At 38.9% G+C, this 18818-nt stretch overlaps 1 protein-coding gene across 1 annotated transcript; it reads right to left on the bottom strand.

Moving 5' to 3' along the window:
• Positions 1 to 1236: 1236 nt before the first annotated feature.
• Positions 1237 to 6315, bottom strand: ccka (cholecystokinin a). Its single transcript, XM_051406503.1, has 4 exons — positions 6243 to 6315; positions 4187 to 4266; positions 3557 to 3737; positions 1237 to 2944 (listed from the first exon to the last, which is right to left on the bottom strand). The coding sequence occupies exons 2-4, from the start codon at positions 4262 to 4264 to the stop codon at positions 2805 to 2807; spliced, it is 399 nt and encodes a 132-aa protein (XP_051262463.1). The 5' UTR covers positions 4265 to 4266; positions 6243 to 6315; the 3' UTR covers positions 1237 to 2804.
• Positions 6316 to 18818: the final 12503 nt, after the last annotated feature.

Here is an 18818-nt window from a genome sequence, read left to right as displayed (position 1 = left end):
CCTAATCTTGTGCTGTCTGAATCTGAAAATCCTTTGGAAAATCAGGACAAAAACTACAACTAACAATTTTTATCTGGGATAGCAAGAAAGGGAATTATCAAATGTGGATAATTCTGATCTAGAAAAGGTTAAAGGTTTTAAAATACAGGTCCTTAATGTTCGAATAAAGTGTGAAAAGTACTTTTTTTATAAATTAGTACACCGTCTTGTGACTCATTTGTGGTTCTGTGCTCTATTGTTTCTGTATAAAAGTTCTTTCTTGCCACTTGTGAGCTCATGGTGGGAATTATTGGGTCTCTGTAAATAATCTCTAAAAAAAGTTGAAAATAAACCTGGAGCGTGTGTGTGTTTGTTGTGGACAGTATGCAGTAGGACTTGTGTGTGAAGGCAGTTGACTTTTGTTAATTCCCAGACAGATTTATTGATAAATCACAAACAAACAAAACCCAACAGAAATTACTTTATCATCTCGTGTTGTTTTCATCAAAAATCATACACATACATTTATATTGCTTCATATCCATTTTACAAATTTACATCAGATACATGATCATCTGTTTTCTGGAGAAAACAAGTTGTGTTTATGTCCAAATGAAAAGCTTGAGTTGATTATTTTTTTTCTACAAATGGGTGCATTCAGGTTTATGTTCAGCTGTGTGGCAGAGATTCCTTCACTTCCACTTGATGTCCACCATTTTGGTCTTTGCTCCTCATTAGCATTTGATTTAATTCACCTGTAGGCATAAAATCATGCGTGCAAGTATCCCTTCACTGCCTGCAGTGTATGAAAGCTTGGTTTTATTTTCAAGGAGGACAGATATGTTGTTATTTACAGCACTACTAACTTACTAACACTACTGGCCATAAATCTTTTTTAAGATCTAATTAAATTTTAAGTTGTGTTTCAGAGCTGCTTTTAAAACAGGATTAGTAAAATTTACACCCTGCTCAGGAAACAGGAAAATGCTCATTATTCTAAGTGTTAATCCTGGGAATGCTATGTTTCCACTAATGATAATGTCCTCTCCTCTTTCATGTAATCTAGGAAGACCTGTTGAACTGAACAAATGCTCCTATGGAAGGACACACAGACAGACAGTCCAGTATTTCTCTGCTAACACTCCTGAACACAAGCAGCGGCTACATAAAATGCTTGGGATCAGCCCACCAACTGTGCCCTCGAAACATAATAACAACCATAATCCCAAACAAATGCATTAGCATTTCTTGCTGACATCAGAGGAAAATTGAGCTTTATTTTGATTTTTATTGAATCTGAAAGTTTGTAGAAACATATTATGTGTTACAGAGACTTAACCTTTAAGAGTGCATACATACATGTATAATAATCTTTCAAAAAAAGAACAAAAACACTCTTCTATTCATATCTACAGTACTTGTAATCCTGATTTATCTGCTACCAAGGTCCATTATGCAATGATAGGGAGACTCCCAAGCATCTCATATACAGCAGACAACACCTTGTGCTTCCTAAAACATATCTCATGCTTTTCACACTGCACGTTTAGCCCAGGGTTAGCGTCAGCAGGCAGGATAGGGGTGTTTCAACCCCCCCATTCCAGAGACGATCTTACTCACTCCATACTGGTACTGTGATGTTAACCCAAGCTAGATTCTTAATGTTGTATCATACTGTTGTTTTCTGCAGTTGCAGCTGCTATTATATGAAAATACTTTTTACTGTGCACTTGAGTAAAGTAAGTAAGTACATTGAAGCTCTGGGCTGCAGGTAGCTGAGGACGTTAAGGTACCAATCAAAGATACAGACTTAAATCCAACTTTTGGTCCAATTTGCTAAAGTCCCCTAGGTGGCTCATTAAGGTCCACTGTAAGACCTTCAATACATTCTGAATTGTCAGTAAAATGGCTCACTTTAACACCACAGCGAGTGACATATATTTGAGTCCTAAGACACTGGTTTCTCACTGGAATGAGGCTGAAATTTAGATTCAGAGGAACTTCTTGCTTAATCATCAGTTACTTCCTCTACTTATTAATTATATCCATTAAAAAACTGATATTGGTCTATGTTGCTTAATCTGCTGAGCTGTTAACACCAGGAAGAGAAAACTTAACCTTGTGTTTGACTCCTGTTGGGTTCTATATTTTTCTTATTGTCAGCAAATAAATGAAAACACTAATACCAACAATGAATTAAATTTAAAACCTATAAATGGGCCACAGTTGCACTGGTTGACGTGCCCTTCATTACCATGACACACACTGTAGTTTATTTTGTGTCAATCCCACATACACCTTCCTGCAGCCAGAAATACTCACTAGAGCACCAAATCTGTATTAATCTGCTGCTTAAAATAGTTTGTTACGAATACACATCCCTGTCTTTGGATAAAACTATGCATTTGTGTTCTGTTTTTAATGATTTATATCTTCAATACGAGCCAATGGGAGCCACAGACAGAGAGATGGACTAACTCACTGTTGGTTTTAGGATTTCCTTACAATAACAACCATATAGAATATTTTCAGCCTCATCCTTTCAATTTTGTGCTTCAATATAATTCTGACATACTGTGGGGAGTGATTAGAAAAGTGTTCTTTACTTCAGCATGGAGAATCAAGGAGATTCAAGGTCCACTGATTGCAGGATATTCCCTTTGGATTTTTTTTCTCCTCTCTGCTTATATAATGATGCTAAACTCATTCTAGGCTCCAGTCAAGTCAGCCCCTTGGTTACAGTAAGTGCAGTGTGAAAAGGGCTTATTATTTTGGGGGGCTTTTATTGACGGTGTTGTGGGTTGTAACTCAAGCAAGCCATGCCTTTAGGAGGAGTACTCATACTCCTCTGCACTGCGTCGTCCAAAGTCCATCCAGCCAAGGTAATCTCTGTCCTTTATCCTGTGGCCGGGGGCTAGACCACTGGCTCTACTGGTGAGGGATGATCTGGTCTGGTAGGGAGAGCCTGGAGAAGACAGGAAGAGGTCGACACTCGTCATGGCACTGATGAGGACAGGAAGATGTCATGCTGCTAAGCCAAAAACATTAAACAGTTCTCGTTTTTCTACTGACTGTATAATGTAAATGTTTAACTCTGAATGAGGCTGCTGAAGTAAGTCATGCTGACTTGTTTTGTTTCTATTCCTGTCATTGTGAATTCTATAAGAGCAGTGAGCTCAGCAGGTCTCCCACTCACACAGTGTAGACTCTTAAAGAGAAACAGAGATACACAGTGACAGAGAGAGAGCAGAGAGTGCGGTCAGCTGGTAAGGAGACGAGTGAAGGAGGAACAAATAGAGGGAGCAGGCTGGTATAGAGAGGAAACATGGAGGAGGTATGGAAAGATGGAGGGAGGAGAGAGAAAGCTAGAGGGAGGCAGGGAAATGCCAGATGGTTGGACTGAGACGCAGCATGAGTGACGGCACATTACAGAAAGATGGATGTTGAAAAGGGAAGAAAAAAACACGACTAGGAGCAAAACAAGACGTGAGGAATGCTACGTGTGTAATGAGATGAGAAAGGGGAAGGACTTCCGCTCCAGTTACACTTTCTATCCATTTCTCCTCTCCATCCCCACCTTTTCTGGAGATGAGTCTGGCCAGGAGCTGGCTCAGGCTGTTTCGGGCGTCTGCGTCCTCCTGGGGTTGGATGTAGTTGGGTAGCTGCCCTGAGGGGGGTGCTGGAGCTGAGCGGGCCTGACGTGTGTGGTATTGAGGCAGGCTGTCTGACGAGAGAGCCTCACCCTCAGCTCTCTGTGACTGGAGGGCAAGAAAAAAGAAAAGATAAGGACTAGACTATAGATCTAAAGTCAAAACCTGAAATTTCAACCGTTCACTGTAACTTCATATGGATTTTAAAGCAACAATTCAGTCCACTAAGTGGTTTTCTGAGTTTGGTTTATAAGGTGGGATTGAAAAATATACCACTTTTCTTAAAATTCTTTAGGTGTGAGGGATGATGTTGCACATCCATGCAGAGATTTCAGTTCACTTCTAACTGTGTGTGTGTGTGTGTGTGTGTGTGTGTGTGTGTGTGTGTGTGTGTGTGTGTGTGTGTGTGTGTGTGTGTGTGTGTGTGTGTGTGTGTGTGTGTGTGTGTGTGTGTGTGTGTGTGTGTGTGTGTGTGTGTGTGTGTAGCGATGTTTGTCTGTCTGTGTGTGTGTGTGTGTGTGTGTGTGTGTGTGTGTGTGTGTGTGTGTGTGTCTTACCATGGTGTGTGAGGGCAGACTCAAGGAACCACTGGACAAAGCAGCCAGGAGAACACACACGCAGATACCTACATTCATGACTGGGAGGCAAAATAAATTAGAGTTAAAGGCAATCCACTATGTGGTCATTTTCCTATCAGGTCATTGGCTCTTAAGTGTCTCTCTACTGTTCTCTTTTATTGTCTCCCTTCAGCTTGTTAAATCTGTGCTTATGTGAGGGTGAAAAAAATCACAAGCAATGAATGTTTTGCAGAAAGCAGCAATAAATCATTTCACAGTCGTTGAAGCACAGTGGCGGGGGGGGCAAGATTAACCTTTGATGGCTCAGGACCCTAAGGCGAATATCATTTTGTCTTTCTCACACACTCCCTCGCTCTGTCACAGAGTGGCAGAACAATTTAGTATTTAACACTCATAGGGAGTTATGGTGTAGTAATAAATGTGCAGAATCCCAAATGAGACACACCAATTATCTCTAAATCTTAATTTTGCTCTATTTTTGAGCAGGGTCCACCTGAGAGTCAATATTAACATGATAGCACTGAGAGAATAAAGTACATGAATTTTTCCTTTCTTTATAATTTTGGTCACAGAGAGAGCTCAAAACAGCTGAACCTGCTTAAATAGTCAACATCATTTGTAGATTTGACAGTATGTTTTTCTGTGAAAGTGTAGTTGTACGTCAGTGCGGTAGAAATATATAATGTGCAAAAGGAAAAACTGCAAAAAAGATAGTATACATTCGTCAGGCTGATTAACACTGTATTTATCTTGGAGGCTGGCAAAGCAGCATATTAACTGTCATGAATGCCAGAAGATTCTTCCAGAGCAAATCATCCAATTAGATAAACCAACACCAGTCGCTCTGAGGCTTTCATTCTCCAATCATTCAAAACCCACTCTGTCTCTGTGTTTCTAGGAATGATCCTTTAACCGCACACACAGAAAACACACACACACACACACACACACACACACACACACACACACACACACACACACACACACACACACACACACACACACACAGGAGGACAGGAGGAGTCCCATGGCATCTAGTTTGACCAGGGCTATTTCAACATAATGACCTCCTCTCCACACAGACACAGAATTAAAATGCATTACAAAATGTGGAGTCCAAGCAATGTGTGTCCATCCCTCAGAAGTCTGGTTAGTCCAGATGATTGATAATGTATGATTGCATACAATATCGGCTCACTTACCCAACATGGATATACAGTACTTTGTAGGTTTAAACCAAATCTAAAAATTGTATCTGTGTATCTTTATCACTGTAACTCAATACAATTGTCCATCTGAATCGTTTTCTGTAAATTGCCACAGCCGTGGTGTAAACAGTCATTCTTTTGATGCTAATATAATTCCTCTTAGCAGCTGGTCATTGTCTCCAATTCATTATTCAGTGGGCTGGTAATGATGTGGTGCTGTAATGTGTGTGAAAGCCTCTCCTCTCTTCAGAACAAAATTAAATTAAAAAATAAATAAAAATAAAGGGATTTTTTTTATTTATTTATTTAAAACACCTTCTTGCTCAGATGAATATTTAGTAGTTTTTCAACACTCATTTGCATTTTTCCTACTTTTATTCATGAGCGCACTCCTGCCTATAATATTTGATGCAATAATAACAACTTTACATGCATATATATAAAATATCATGATCTGATTATTTGCAGACTCTAAATATACATGCCCTTAAACCGCCTGATTATCCTACAACAGTTGTAAATCACCCACCACCAAATTCATTGTTAAACATTTGAATGTACTGTCCTTAGCATAAAATAATACATACATTGTTAAATTTTAAAATATTAAACTGGAGTTTAAATAAAACTAATTTCCTAGAATTACACACCTTCCTCTCAACTTTTTTCCGATTTAAATGGCAATTTCTTGTGTGTGTTGTGATAAAGTGAAAGAAAAAGATGAAAAAAAAAAGGTTTTTGATAAATGCATAATTTGTCCTGCTGCAACAGAAAAACTGGAGAAAAATAAAAGGACACAAATTTCTAAATCAGTTTTTAATTCTTACCTGCAGTAGTTGGCGAGGACCAGGAGAGGATGACTCTGAAGATGTTGAGCTTTTCTCCTCCAGTGTTCAGGCTGTGAGTGTGTGAGAGAGAGAGACCATGCTTTATACAGACACACAGGAAGTAGGAGTGGCCTGGACAGAGGGGAGGAGCATGCTGCTGGCGCAGAAACTGGCAGCATTGACGCAACTGAGGACGCATACTGCAAACGCATTTACACGCAAACATGCACACACATACACCAAGCTATATGAAAAAAAAGGGTCAAGACAAAGGTGACAGCTTTAATTGTGTCGCCTCCCCCTCGCTCACCTGTGTGAGAAACAAAAAAAGGAACACGTACACACACCTTCACAAACACACGCACACTGTTTTAGTGGTTTGAACCAGTGGTTTCCAGTGAAGAGAGGCTTAAAGGCTCTTTAAAATGAAGTAGCGTGTCTGAGCATTTTAGTGGCACACACACACACACACACACACACACACACACACACACACACACACAGAAAGATATGAACATATTGAGACAGAGCAGTGGAGAGACTTTTATTAAAGATGAGGTCCAAAGAAGAAAGAAGTCAAAGAGAAAGAATATCTATTGTGTATTCTTATAGTGGAAAAGAGGATGTAGAATATGTAGAGAAAAATATGCACCACTCTGCAGCTAAAGGCCGGAAAACATATCCCCTCCATCACTATGATTGAGTCTTTCTTTCTAATAGACCTACCAACATGCAGTTCAGTGCCCTTTCAATTTCAGTGAGGGCAAAATGAGTCTGGCTGATCAAAACTAGGGACATTGTTTACCTCTGACAGGCCACTGCAGTTTCATAAAGGAAATACATTTATTTTCTTCATACCAGCAATGATCACTGAGGGAGTTCGAACAAAATGAGTCCAAAGTGGGTCAAAATGTAATTCTGAAACTTTAAGTAAACCTTTATTGCGTCTGATGCATGTGCAGCTGCTGGCACGTCGGAAGAGCTGAGAGAGAGAGCTGCTGCTGAAATGCTTTTCCTGTTCGTCTGATTCATGGAATATACAGTATATATTATAATTGTTATTAATCATCAGAAAAATTCATGCAATACTTCAAAAATCATTCATGCTTTCATGATGTTGTTCTGTAACTATAGGCCTTTATGAAATACAGACACACTGAATAGAATGGGTATAAATGCTGTAGGTAAGGTTTTAACTTCTCACAGCTCTGATAGAACATGATAGAAATGTTGTTAAAGACATTAATAGCTTTAAGGTCTCTTTGAACTACCTGAATAAAATGTTGGAATGTACCACAAGCATCAAGGTCAAAGTTAACTGAGAGACATTTTTAAACAGGCACTTTTTTTTATGTCTGATATAAAAAAAAAAAATCTCTGGAACTCAGAAAGTGAAAGTGGTGTCAACTGCATGAATGTCCTTTGTTGAAGAAGACTGAATGCCAGTCATACCTTAATTGGTGCGAGCCACACACAGGAATAATAACATGAAGTGGTGATGCAACTGTTTTTTAAAAAGGTTCACTAAAGATGTAAGGACTGGCTTCGGCTTTTAACTCATTGTTCACGCTGCAGCATGAATTAATCAGTGATTTACTTCTTTATTCACATCATTAAGCATTATGTCTGTAGAGTCGTTACTGCAACAGTCAAACCATAAAGCTATTTGAGAAAAAAAGGTATTTTATTGTCTTCTATGAGACCTGATCTATGAGAAAGAGTTTGAGGTATGTAGCAGCTTGTGTAGAGTGGAGACACACAACTGTGCTGCCTTCACTTGCAAGGATTCAGTTATTATTCCTGGTATGTCCATTTAAATACTGATTTGCTTGCAGGGCTTATCCGAATCATTTAAAATTCTTCAGTTGCTCAGCTACTGGCGAGGTCATAGGAAGGCTCTAAAGCAAAAAATATTTTCACTCTTTAGCTCTGTGTAGTCCAGGACCTGAAACTTTATGTTCCCCAGGGATCTTTGCTGGCTTTGCTAAGGCTTACATTAATAAACAGTGATAAACAACAATGGTGTCACAAAACTTACAGAGTCTATCTTTAAATGAATGTGTGTGTGTGTGTGTGTGTGTGTGTGTGTGTGTGTGTGTGTGTGTGTGTGTGTGCAAGAATAAGAGACTGTGTAAGGGGACTATGTGGGTCTGTTGTGTGTTTGTAGCTCTAATCCAATATGTTAATGAGGCTAACATTAGCCAGTTTCCTAACTCTGTCATTAGCAGCTGTTTAACTCTTGATGGGGCATTCACCTACACTGTCATTGGCACCTGTCTAAGGTCTAACAGACACAAGCACAAACACGGCATTTGGAAATTGTTCACGGTTTTCAAACCAGCTTCCTGATTGGTCATTGGAGGGCACCATAGCCATTAATTGCCTTTGCTTCATGAATGATATTACCTTTTCCACCATGTTTCAAAAACCTATGGTGTCTGAGATATAGAGTGTGCTTTTGGGCAAACAGACAGCTGAACAAATGACACCCTCCTCCCACAGGATTTCATTACTGAAGTGCCGCTGAAAGCCTCCTCAGACAGCTTCTGTCTGCTGTTTGGGGTAAAAAAAAGATGAAATGTCTACAATAAACAACAAGTGTGATGAAACTACATTCTCTGTTTAATATGCATGTTTTCTACTACTTATAGTTCATACCTTCCCACATCCACATTAACCCACTGGAAGGCCAAATAGCACAACCACCTTTCCAGTCTCCACCTGCAATCAACATTATTTTCACACATTATATGGATATTTACAGGCTTCTGTCCAAAGCTATTTTCCCACACGCATCCCAACCCTTCCTCTGATGGGCGAGTCAGGGTCTGACTGACGTACATGTCGTCATCAGAGGGTGAACGCAATTTATAACAAATGTTGCTACAGAGTTTGCTGTTTGATCACCTGCTTCACATCAAATGCACCTGACGTCAGAGGTCAGGGAGATTTGGACCAACCCTGAAGGATTTTACTCCCCGCTGTGATGCCCGAGGACTGTAGGCTGTTTTTGCTGTCCTGTCCTGGACATGCTGGTTGTCGGTTGATGTTGAAGCTCTTTTCTGTTATTTTATTGTGTTTATGATGCTGCACATCCGCTGTCGCCTGCTTGTGGCCCACGTGAAGTCATTTGGTAACTGCTAGCCATCTTCTGCTCTTTGGCTGCTGCTGTCTCACTAGGCTATGTGAAGTTTTTGTTTCCATAGCTAGAAGTTGGGAATTGAGTTCTTGGAATGGCTGTACTCATTCCCCTGATTGTTGTTCTGTGACGTACATTATGTTAACGTACGCAGTGGTACAATGTGAATAGTCATGTTGGACTGATAAGAAGAAATGGTTTAGAAAAGTATATTTCCCCCATAATTCCCCCTGAAGCTGTTGTTGCCTTTGGGTAGAGGATAATGGGGCTATTTTAAGTTGGCTTTGGTGATGCAAACATGAGTTTCATCTTGCTCACAGCATATTCACGTAAGTGTTGCCCTGTGTTATTGGTTTCTTTGGGCGCTATATGGCTTTTGTCATACAAAATAGTCACAATCATAGTTTCAACACTTTTAATATTCATATATCTCAGTTTCAAGGAGCTGCAGAGCTCCCTGTTTATGCTACTGCTACCCTCAGCTGCATACATTGCCAGTCTGTGCTTAAATCCATGTATCCTCGATCTGCTTAACTTGTGATCCTAATATATGTAAGTGATACTGCTGCATACCTTACATGTTTTATCTGCTGCTGCATATCCGGTAAAATGCTTTATGCGTCTCATTTTACTGGACAGAATATTCCTCTCTGGGAGTGTCCAGCTGGGGATTGACCCCCAGGTAGCCCAGTCATGTTTTTTTTTTTATGTTATCAGTCTTTTATGGTTGTGAAGAATGATGGTAATACTCAATTCTGTACATATTCTGGATTCACATACTGTAATAATCCATTTAACGTGAGTCGGATGAGCGAATAATGAAAAGTATAGTGTCTTTCACAGATCGATTTGTTTGTTTGTTTACAAGTTATATCCAGATTTATCTTTATGCCAACTTGACTGTGGTTGAGCACTCAATCTGAAAATTTCCAAACAAGGCATCACTAGCTGGCCTGTGGTTCATAATGACAACACATGGAAGAAGACATGTAGACATGCAGTTATTTAAGGAATGCATTCATGTTTATTCTCTCTCCTGGTGGTGAGTCATGGTGCTTGAGTTAATTGCAACGTTGTGTTGCGTGGGACAGAAACCTCTTCAGTAGATGGACCCTCTTTTCTGCTCTAATCAACTGGCTTGTTCTGTATTGTCAGACATGAAGGGAAGGCCAGGGGCATGGATGAAGCTAGAGGGGGCAAAGTAGGCAGGGACAGAAATGATGTTGATGATAAAAACATTAATCAAATCATCTTTAAAGAACCATGTTTATGGGGCTCCCGGATAGCTCACCAGGTAGAGCGATTGCCCCATGTACCAAGGCTAAGTCCTTTCTGCAGTGGCTGTGGGTTTGAGTCTGACCTGTGGCCCTTTGCTGCGTGCCGTCCCCTCTCTCCCCCTTTCCTGTCCATCTTGAGCTGTCAGTACAGGTACCATCTGGGTGAGCAAATTTAAGTTGTTAATTCCTGCATCTCCCTAGATTATGTTTTGATACAATCTGCTGACTGGAAGATTGTTAGTGATCACCTCTTAAAGTAATCAACTGCTGTCGTTCAAAACCGGGAAAGTGCCTTCCCTGGAAATAATGCTGCTTTCATTATATCCTCTCCTTGCGGCGTGTTATTGTCATCTTGAATTTCAGATGCAGGTTAAGGTTTTCCTTCTAGATGATGCTACAGAAAGTGTCACTGTATAGCGTCAGTAATAGCAGTTACCTTATGAACTCTCTCTCTTCAGCGGTCTGTCTGACTCTGATGTCAGTTACTTCGATTCAATGAGACACTTGAAAAGGTTCCTCTGAAACACCTCAATGTTTTTGTACATGGTAGAGCCTGCATCACAAGGACTCTAATAATGGACTAATATATACAATAGAAAACAGATAAAAAGCAAAGAAAATCCTCTTTCCCACCACAAATACTTGTGTACTATACATATGGCCTGTATCCCAGTAAGAATGGGGAAAATACTAATTGATGGAGGTGCAGCCCCCTCACAAACCTTATTTCCCCCTATGCATGCAGTACGTGCAGAAATATTGTCTGCAACTATATTCCTTTAAGAAGTCATGAAAGATGACTTTTTGAAAGGTATTTAGTAAAAGATTTTGCAACAAAGTTCCTTACTGTTGGCCCGACACTAAACCTCTCGTTCCACAGGAAACACTGAATTGATGCTTTCTCAGGGGAAATAACGCAAGACTACATTCAACTGCTTTTTCTAATAGATCCTTTCATCAATACTAATGCTTCTCTCTGGGCCATAAAAACAGTGTGTGTTTTGTGTGTGTGTGTAATCTTCGCAGGATCAGTTACATGAGTGTCTTTATCTGCCTTTCTGTGTGTGAGAGACAGAAGTAATGATTTAAAGTTCTGTGGCTCTTGTTAAACAGGGGAGAACTGTGTTGTTATTATGAGAAATATTCCTGCTGTAATGTTATTAAATGTTCCTAGATGTCTGCATAAATATCCTTAACTGTTCTGAGTTATTTGCAGGAACTGCAAAATGCTGTCCTGGGGTAGACTAATTTTGTCTTGCATAACATTCAATAAAACAGAAAAAAAGCAACAACAAGACGACTACTTAAAAGCATCAAATAGAGTGCATGAATATATTTCAATTAAAATCTTTAAAATGAAAAGGTGTAGAGTCTTGTGCATTAAACATGTCATATTCTGCTTGGTTTGCACATAACTGTCTAGTATAATAACATTTACAAAATGTAAGAGTTAACAGTTTATTAGGTTCACTTGTATAATCAATATAATAATAAAATACATTAAAGACCCAGTGTGTAACATTTAGAAGGATCTATTATTGGCATGAATAGAATATAATATTCATAGGTAAGTTTTCATTAGTGTATAATAATCTGAATATAAGAATTGTTGTGTTTTCATTACCTTACAATGGACTGTTTATATATACAGAGGGAGCATTCTGTGGAGTTTCTCATGTTGAACAGTGATTCACTGATCGGGCCGATTAGCTGTCATTTTGAGATATTTGGCATTGGACAAATCCCACTAAACAAAAAAACACCTGCAAGCACATTTGCAGGCAGTCTTGTCAGTGTGGCTGCTGTGAAACAACATTAGTGACCCCCCTTGTGAATTTTAGGAAGGTAGTGAAAAGGTTTTGAGCCATGTAACTCTCATGCTTCCCGCTGTAAACGTTTGCCTAAATTTCCTCAGTCAACATTGTCATTTTCTAAATGTTGACACTTTTTTCTCCTAAATGACAGCAAATCTAATCTAGAACTGTTACTGAAACAAAAGCCATGTCGGTCGAAGACTAATGTTGAACTGCCATGTTTCTAGCCTTTCTAACTTCCTAGTTTGTTTTTTGTTTCTCCTACACGCAAACACAAGGGTGAGGTGAAGACGGTTATAACCTGCAACTGCACCACTAGATGCCACTAAATCTTACACACTGGTCCTGTAAGTATTATCTTTTTTGCATCCTGTAATCACCACAGCTAATAATAATCTAATCCAATTTACACTAGAAACTAGTCGTCATAGCAGACTGTATGTACTGGTTTTCTGTATCTGTATGTACTGGTTTTCAAACATCCTCCAAACGAACACACTGACAAACAAATGAACTGAAAGTATAACATCATTTATAGATTAAAAGGAAAATGGGAATTTATCATCTTATATCGGTCTCATTGGTCAGTGAATGTTCATGAAGTGCTTCCTAAAGTGACCTAGAGGTTGTAAAAGCTGGTGTGGAGGGCATGAGCCAATTTGTGGTTTCACTTCACCGCTCTGTATGTAGGAGGAAGAGTTGAAGGTTCTCTCTCTGACAGAGGAGTTGTTGTTCAGATAATATCACGATCTCTGTGCGTTGTGTTCTTTAACTTGCTGCAGCTGGATGATGGTTGGTAGACTCTCCCTGTGCTCACACACAGTAACACTTCTCTGCTGGAGGCTGAGGTGGAAACTGAATTGACTGTCATGCAGATTTGTTTTAGCAGAAATGTGACAAAACCCATTTAAAATGACTACTAATGTGAGATATTGTTTTTCTAATAATTCTCAGATTATGTTCTCAAGTGATGAAAGCCAAAGACAACAAAGGCATATCTGGATCTAAATTAAGGAGTTCAAACCAACAAACCCTCTTTAGGTGCATCATCTGGCCGCAGAGAGTCCAGCCAATCGGTTGTATTAAGGCACTTTTGGGAAGTCGACCTCAGTGTACAGATCAATGCCACCTTTTCTGGACCACTTTTATCTGTAATAGATTTTGAATTACTCAAGTGGCCCCATCCTATTTACAGTGTACATCCTGAATCAGCACTGCAGTGTAGAGTATGTGGTTTCCCATTTCTGTATCGCACAAAGATAGAGACACTGGAGACAGAGAGATGAGACTGGGATCTCTCCTCGCCTCCTCTATTTTCTCCTTGTGTTGACAGTTAGTTTAGACAGTTATATTGCCAGCCTGAGGCAGTCTGTCACTGGCAGGAAATAGAGAAGTTTTGCTGGTTGATTGAAGAAAATGTGTTGAAAACAGTGTGCTGAGAGGCTGCGCGCACGCACCCACAGCAACTACTTACTCATAGACTGAGGAAAACAAGACCAAGAGAGAAAGGGAGGTACCAGGATGGATGAGCTATGTGATCATGTATAACCATATTCACATTCAGTGAGGCAAAGTTACATTAAACGTATTTGTGACTGAACTTAGTGACCATTGGAGAAACAGTCAAGTTGCACTGAAATTTTCCTTTGCCAAACAATCTTCTGAAACTCCTCACATCGATTGATTTTCTGATCCTGAAAAGAAAATGAAATTGAAAATGAAAAGTGGAGAAAATCCACCCAAATGAATTGTTACAGGTTATCTTAATAAATATTTATACCAGAAATGTATTAATGACAGTGAGGTTGTTAGACAGTTGCTCCCCATCATTTCCATCATTTATAATCGAGCATAGCACCACTTCACTGGTAGCCTTGGTTGTGAGAAACGTATTGCTCTGCTACAGCTTCTCTTTGGTCTTCAACAGGCTAATGAGGCAGTTGTGTGTTCTGTCAAACAGCATTAAAACTACAGTGTGTGTTTACTAAGAAACAGTTCACAGAATAGTCAGACAGATGTCTTGTGAACAGTCTACAGGCGGTGTCTCAAACTCACATTGACCTCTTAAGTACTACAAGATCTTAACAGTCCAAACCTGCTCTCTTCTTATCACCTTTGACCTTTGCCATTATTTTGTACCAAACTAGTTTTTTTTTTTTTAAATAGAGTTGTGTTTCTATTTTTGTTATTATATGATTATATGATATATGGTAGTTTAACTTCAAGTAGGCACTGATTTTATTGTGTGATGTGAAATTGTCAAACATAGATTGCAAATTTTAAAAAAGGAACTATATTTAATTTACCTATATTCCTACTGTACATAATCTCAGATGCTTGGGTTGGTCACAAACAACACACACATTTTAATATACTAATTCTCCTCACCACCATGTTCAATCAAAAGTGGCTAAAATGCTCTTGATCATATGGACAGAAAAATGTAGATTTATGAGAACCAGTTCCCTAAAAATATCCTAAAATATTTACAAACCCTAACCCTAACCCATTCCCTGCCTACCTAGACCCCAACCCCAAGGCTGAAACTAGTTATTAAACTTGGCGTGACATTTTTACTGACAAAAATATAAAATGAAAAATATATATGGCATTAAGTGAGCCGTTATAGCCTTACAGAATGTGGAAAAGCTGCTGTGTATCCTGAAAATTTGACATTTGAGGTTTCACCTATAGAGACAATATGAGAGTTGCCCTTTCTGACCTTTCGTCATCATTTACCAGTAACCTTTCCTGCCTGCTGCCATGCTTCAATGATGATGCTTTAATTCAGTTTATCCTCTACACTTGTCATGTGTGCAGTGTATGTGTAAATGTAATTATTATTTGGCCATTTTGGGAGTGGGAATGTACATTGTGCCTCAATGACACTGTGCTGTAGATAGACACAGAGACGAAACCCTTGTGAGTCCAATTTGATATTTGATGTTATTTCCATCAGAAGTATGTATGTGCTATTAAATAGTCAATCAAATGGATGTTGTAATGTCTGCCTATACTGTTAGCAAACAGTAAAGATTCTACTTGATATGATAAAATTATTACTTCAGGGAGGCTGTTAGCAACACTACAGGATAGATTGGTCTCTGCAGGCACGTCAGTCTGTGATCCATCATCACATGGATAATGAAATAACAAGGACAGATCACTGACTCACACATACGCTTTCTGTTACTCACAGCTTGCTATCTGTCCTTATAGCTGAAATCAATATAAGTCTCAGCACGCACCAAAAGGTGCAGGAGAGAGCCACTGTGTCCTTTGATTAACCAGCAGGGACTAGATATATATTGTTCACCTCCCACAAGGTGTGTGTGATGTGTCACTGTGTGTGGGTCTGTATCTGTACCTGGATCTCTGTGTGTTTTGTGTGTGTGTGTGTGTGTGTGTGTGTGTGTGTCCCTCCAGGCAGCATGGCACCAATAAAGAGGTGACTGAGAAACACCATTCAAAAGAAGGGGAAATGAAGTCAGGACACCTTAGAGACCAGCCAGGGGGGGGGAGAGAGAAGGAGATGCATGTAATATAACAAAGTGCCTGAAGAAAGAAAGCTACAACGTTATTGCTGCACTTTGTTAGAAATATAAGGTGTTGCCCCCTCTTTTTTTTTAAGGGCCCTCTGATGATGGTCAGGAGATGAGACCTTGTTGAGGCACACGTTCCAATAAGATCTGTCTCATTGTTTAGCTTTTATTGATTCACAGTTGAGACACCACTTTCACATCAAGCAGCACAATGATTCCTCTTAAATTTTGTAGAGGGACACACATCTTAAATCGCAAACAGTTGATAACCAGTGCTGTGTGGGCTTGTTGAAAAGGGGGAGAATGCCTTGTATCAAAGTTTGTAGGATATATACTTGCAGCATATTGGGCCCAAGCTGTCATCCTCCTTGCTTCGTGGATTTCCCAGATCAGCCTAGCTGGTCTTTGTGACTTTGTTTTAAGTGCTCACTGTCTATCGAGCACCTTGTAGCCTTGCTATATTGATATGCTCTGTATTGATTCTCATCTGGATACTGCTGGTCTTGTTGCAGAAGATTCATTTACTTTTTCTTTTTTCATAATTATTTTCTATTTACTGTACCCACATGCCCATATTCTGCTGTTTGTTTGTTTGTTTGTTTGTTTGTTTGTTTGTTTGTTTTCCTTTTCTGTCGTGTCTGAGCAGTTCTGTGTGTTCTGTGTTAAAAAGAAGAAAATGTAGCCAAATAAAAAATATAAAAAAATAAATTAAAAAAAGTTTGTAGGATATACAAGGCTAAACTTTCTCCAGTCAGCAACACATGAAAAATGCCCACCCAGAGGCCTGAAGCTTAGACACATTTCCAAAAATATGTCCAAAAACTACAGTAAATCTTACGTACACAAAGTACAAAAAAAAAAGTAATTAGATTATAAACTGAAAGATACAATTTAATTTCCCAACCGTCTCAACTCCTCCCACAAGAGGAAATTTGAAAACCTAAACTAAAATAAAACTAAAGCAAGATTCACTTGTAATCAAATAAAAAAATATTATAAAGATAAAGAATTGGTGGTACAAACAACAACAACAATCTGATTATAGGAATACTGTCCCCTCTTCATTCCCTCTTATATATATATATATGTCATATTTTTCTCTCCAACCAGTGATTGAAAAACTCTGTTGGGATCATATCTGCCTTAATGGTCAAAATAATGTAAGATGTGCTGTGAGTCAGTGTTACACAGGAGAGACGTAAAGGTGACGAATAAGATACTTTGTGCTTTGTGCGCGCACACACACCCTTACATAGGGGTATTTGTGTTGTCAATAAGATGAGGAAAGCCCAACAACCTCTACAGATGGTCAGCATATACATATACATAACCTGCAGTCTAATGCACACACATATCAAACACAGATTATACAGCGCACTCTGCTGTATTTGCTGTCCTCTCTCCTGTGCTATCTGTCTTATATAACATTGACACAGTGTTGATGGATAGTATTAGCTGTTTGTTTTTTTTACTTTTAGAATAGTGTACACACACACTCTCTCAGTGACCTTTGTATAACCACGAGGATGTGCTCATGCACATAAGTACTGTAGACACGGTGCACTTAGTCATACATTCATTTTATAAACAGACACACACACAAATCAAACGGTGTTGTCATTAGTGTGTGTGTGTGACGGCCGTTGCATGTGAATCACTGGATCAACAACCTATTGTTACTCTGTTCTCTATGTAATTTGATAGAGAGCAGCAGCTGGGGTAGCAGCACGAATATTCCTTAATAATCCCGCTCTCGTATGATGAATCTGTTTTCTTAATGGGGTCACTGGACCCTCTAATTTTGCTCTCAGCATCAGAGTTATTTATCACTGCATTATATTTAGTTAACTGACCAACAGCAGCTCTTCAAGCCTAGAACATTTCATTACAGTGTAAGGACATGCACGAGAATAGTTCAACATTTTGGGAAATATGCTTATTTGCTATCCTGCTTAGACTTCGATTAATACCACTCTCCCGTCTACAGTACAATACAAGTGGCATTGAAGTAACTATTCCTTTTAAATATTATAAACTTGACAAGTAATCTGCAAGTTTTTGTCAACATTTAATTCAGAATGAAGCTAAAATAATTATAAAATGAATTCTGTCTATGATTGTCTAATAATTCATCACTACTCCTGCTGTGTGTAGTACACTGGACAAATATGTGCGTCTGTACATGAGATGCACATGAGAGCACTATGATGTAGCATGTGTTTTCAAGAAACAGTATATGATCTATATATCTATATCCATCCACAACTGATCACATGGCAGTATGACTGTAGTAGAGTTCAAATAATTTGTTCATTAATCAATTAGTCGACAGACAGAAAATGGATTGGTAGCTATTTTGGTAATTAATCATATTTCCTTTTTTAAACCTCTGAAATGTGATGACTGTGTTCATTATGTGACAGTAAATTTAACATACTTGGGTGTTAAGTATGAACACATCACCTGGCCTTTCAGAAATTGTGATGGGTATTTGTCATTTTTTGACACTCCATACATATGATATATATGTTTTACTGAGACAAAAAATCTAATGTAAATAATCATTAGTAGCTGCCCAAGACTGTAGCAATTGAGCTGACATTAAGGTTTTGTCCTGAGAGGGCAATTAGATCATTTTTATATAAAGGACAAAGATTACCATTTCTTTAAACACCTCAATTCCTCACAATCATGTGTTGAAATGAAATCTATCATTGTTAATAAACAGTTGAGCTAGCTGATTGGGTCAATGTCCTGTTCCTTTTAATGTTTTTTGTAATGGTTCAGTTTCCGCCTATTCAAAG

Source organism: Dicentrarchus labrax, unplaced genomic scaffold, assembly GCF_905237075.1.
Source record: "Dicentrarchus labrax unplaced genomic scaffold, dlabrax2021, whole genome shotgun sequence".
In the NCBI taxonomy this organism is placed as follows: Eukaryota; Metazoa; Chordata; class Actinopteri; family Moronidae; genus Dicentrarchus; species Dicentrarchus labrax.
The sequence above is the reverse complement of the archived record's forward strand: the minus strand, read 5'-3'. Positions and strand labels throughout refer to the sequence as shown.

What these genes read in the sequence shown, in the direction of transcription:
- ccka (XM_051406503.1), bottom strand. Translation starts at nt 4,264, where the DNA reads ATGAATGTAGGTATCTGCGTGTGTGTTCTCCTGGCTGCTTTGTCCAGT. An exon ending in GTCTGCCCTCACACACCATG is followed by an intron (nt 3,738 to 4,186) that starts GTAAGACACACA and finishes CTTGCCCTCCAG; the next exon opens with TCACAGAGAGCTGAGGGTGA. An exon ending in CAGACTCATCTCCAGAAAAG is followed by an intron (nt 2,945 to 3,556) that starts GTGGGGATGGAG and finishes TGTCTTCTCCAG; the next exon opens with GCTCTCCCTACCAGACCAGA.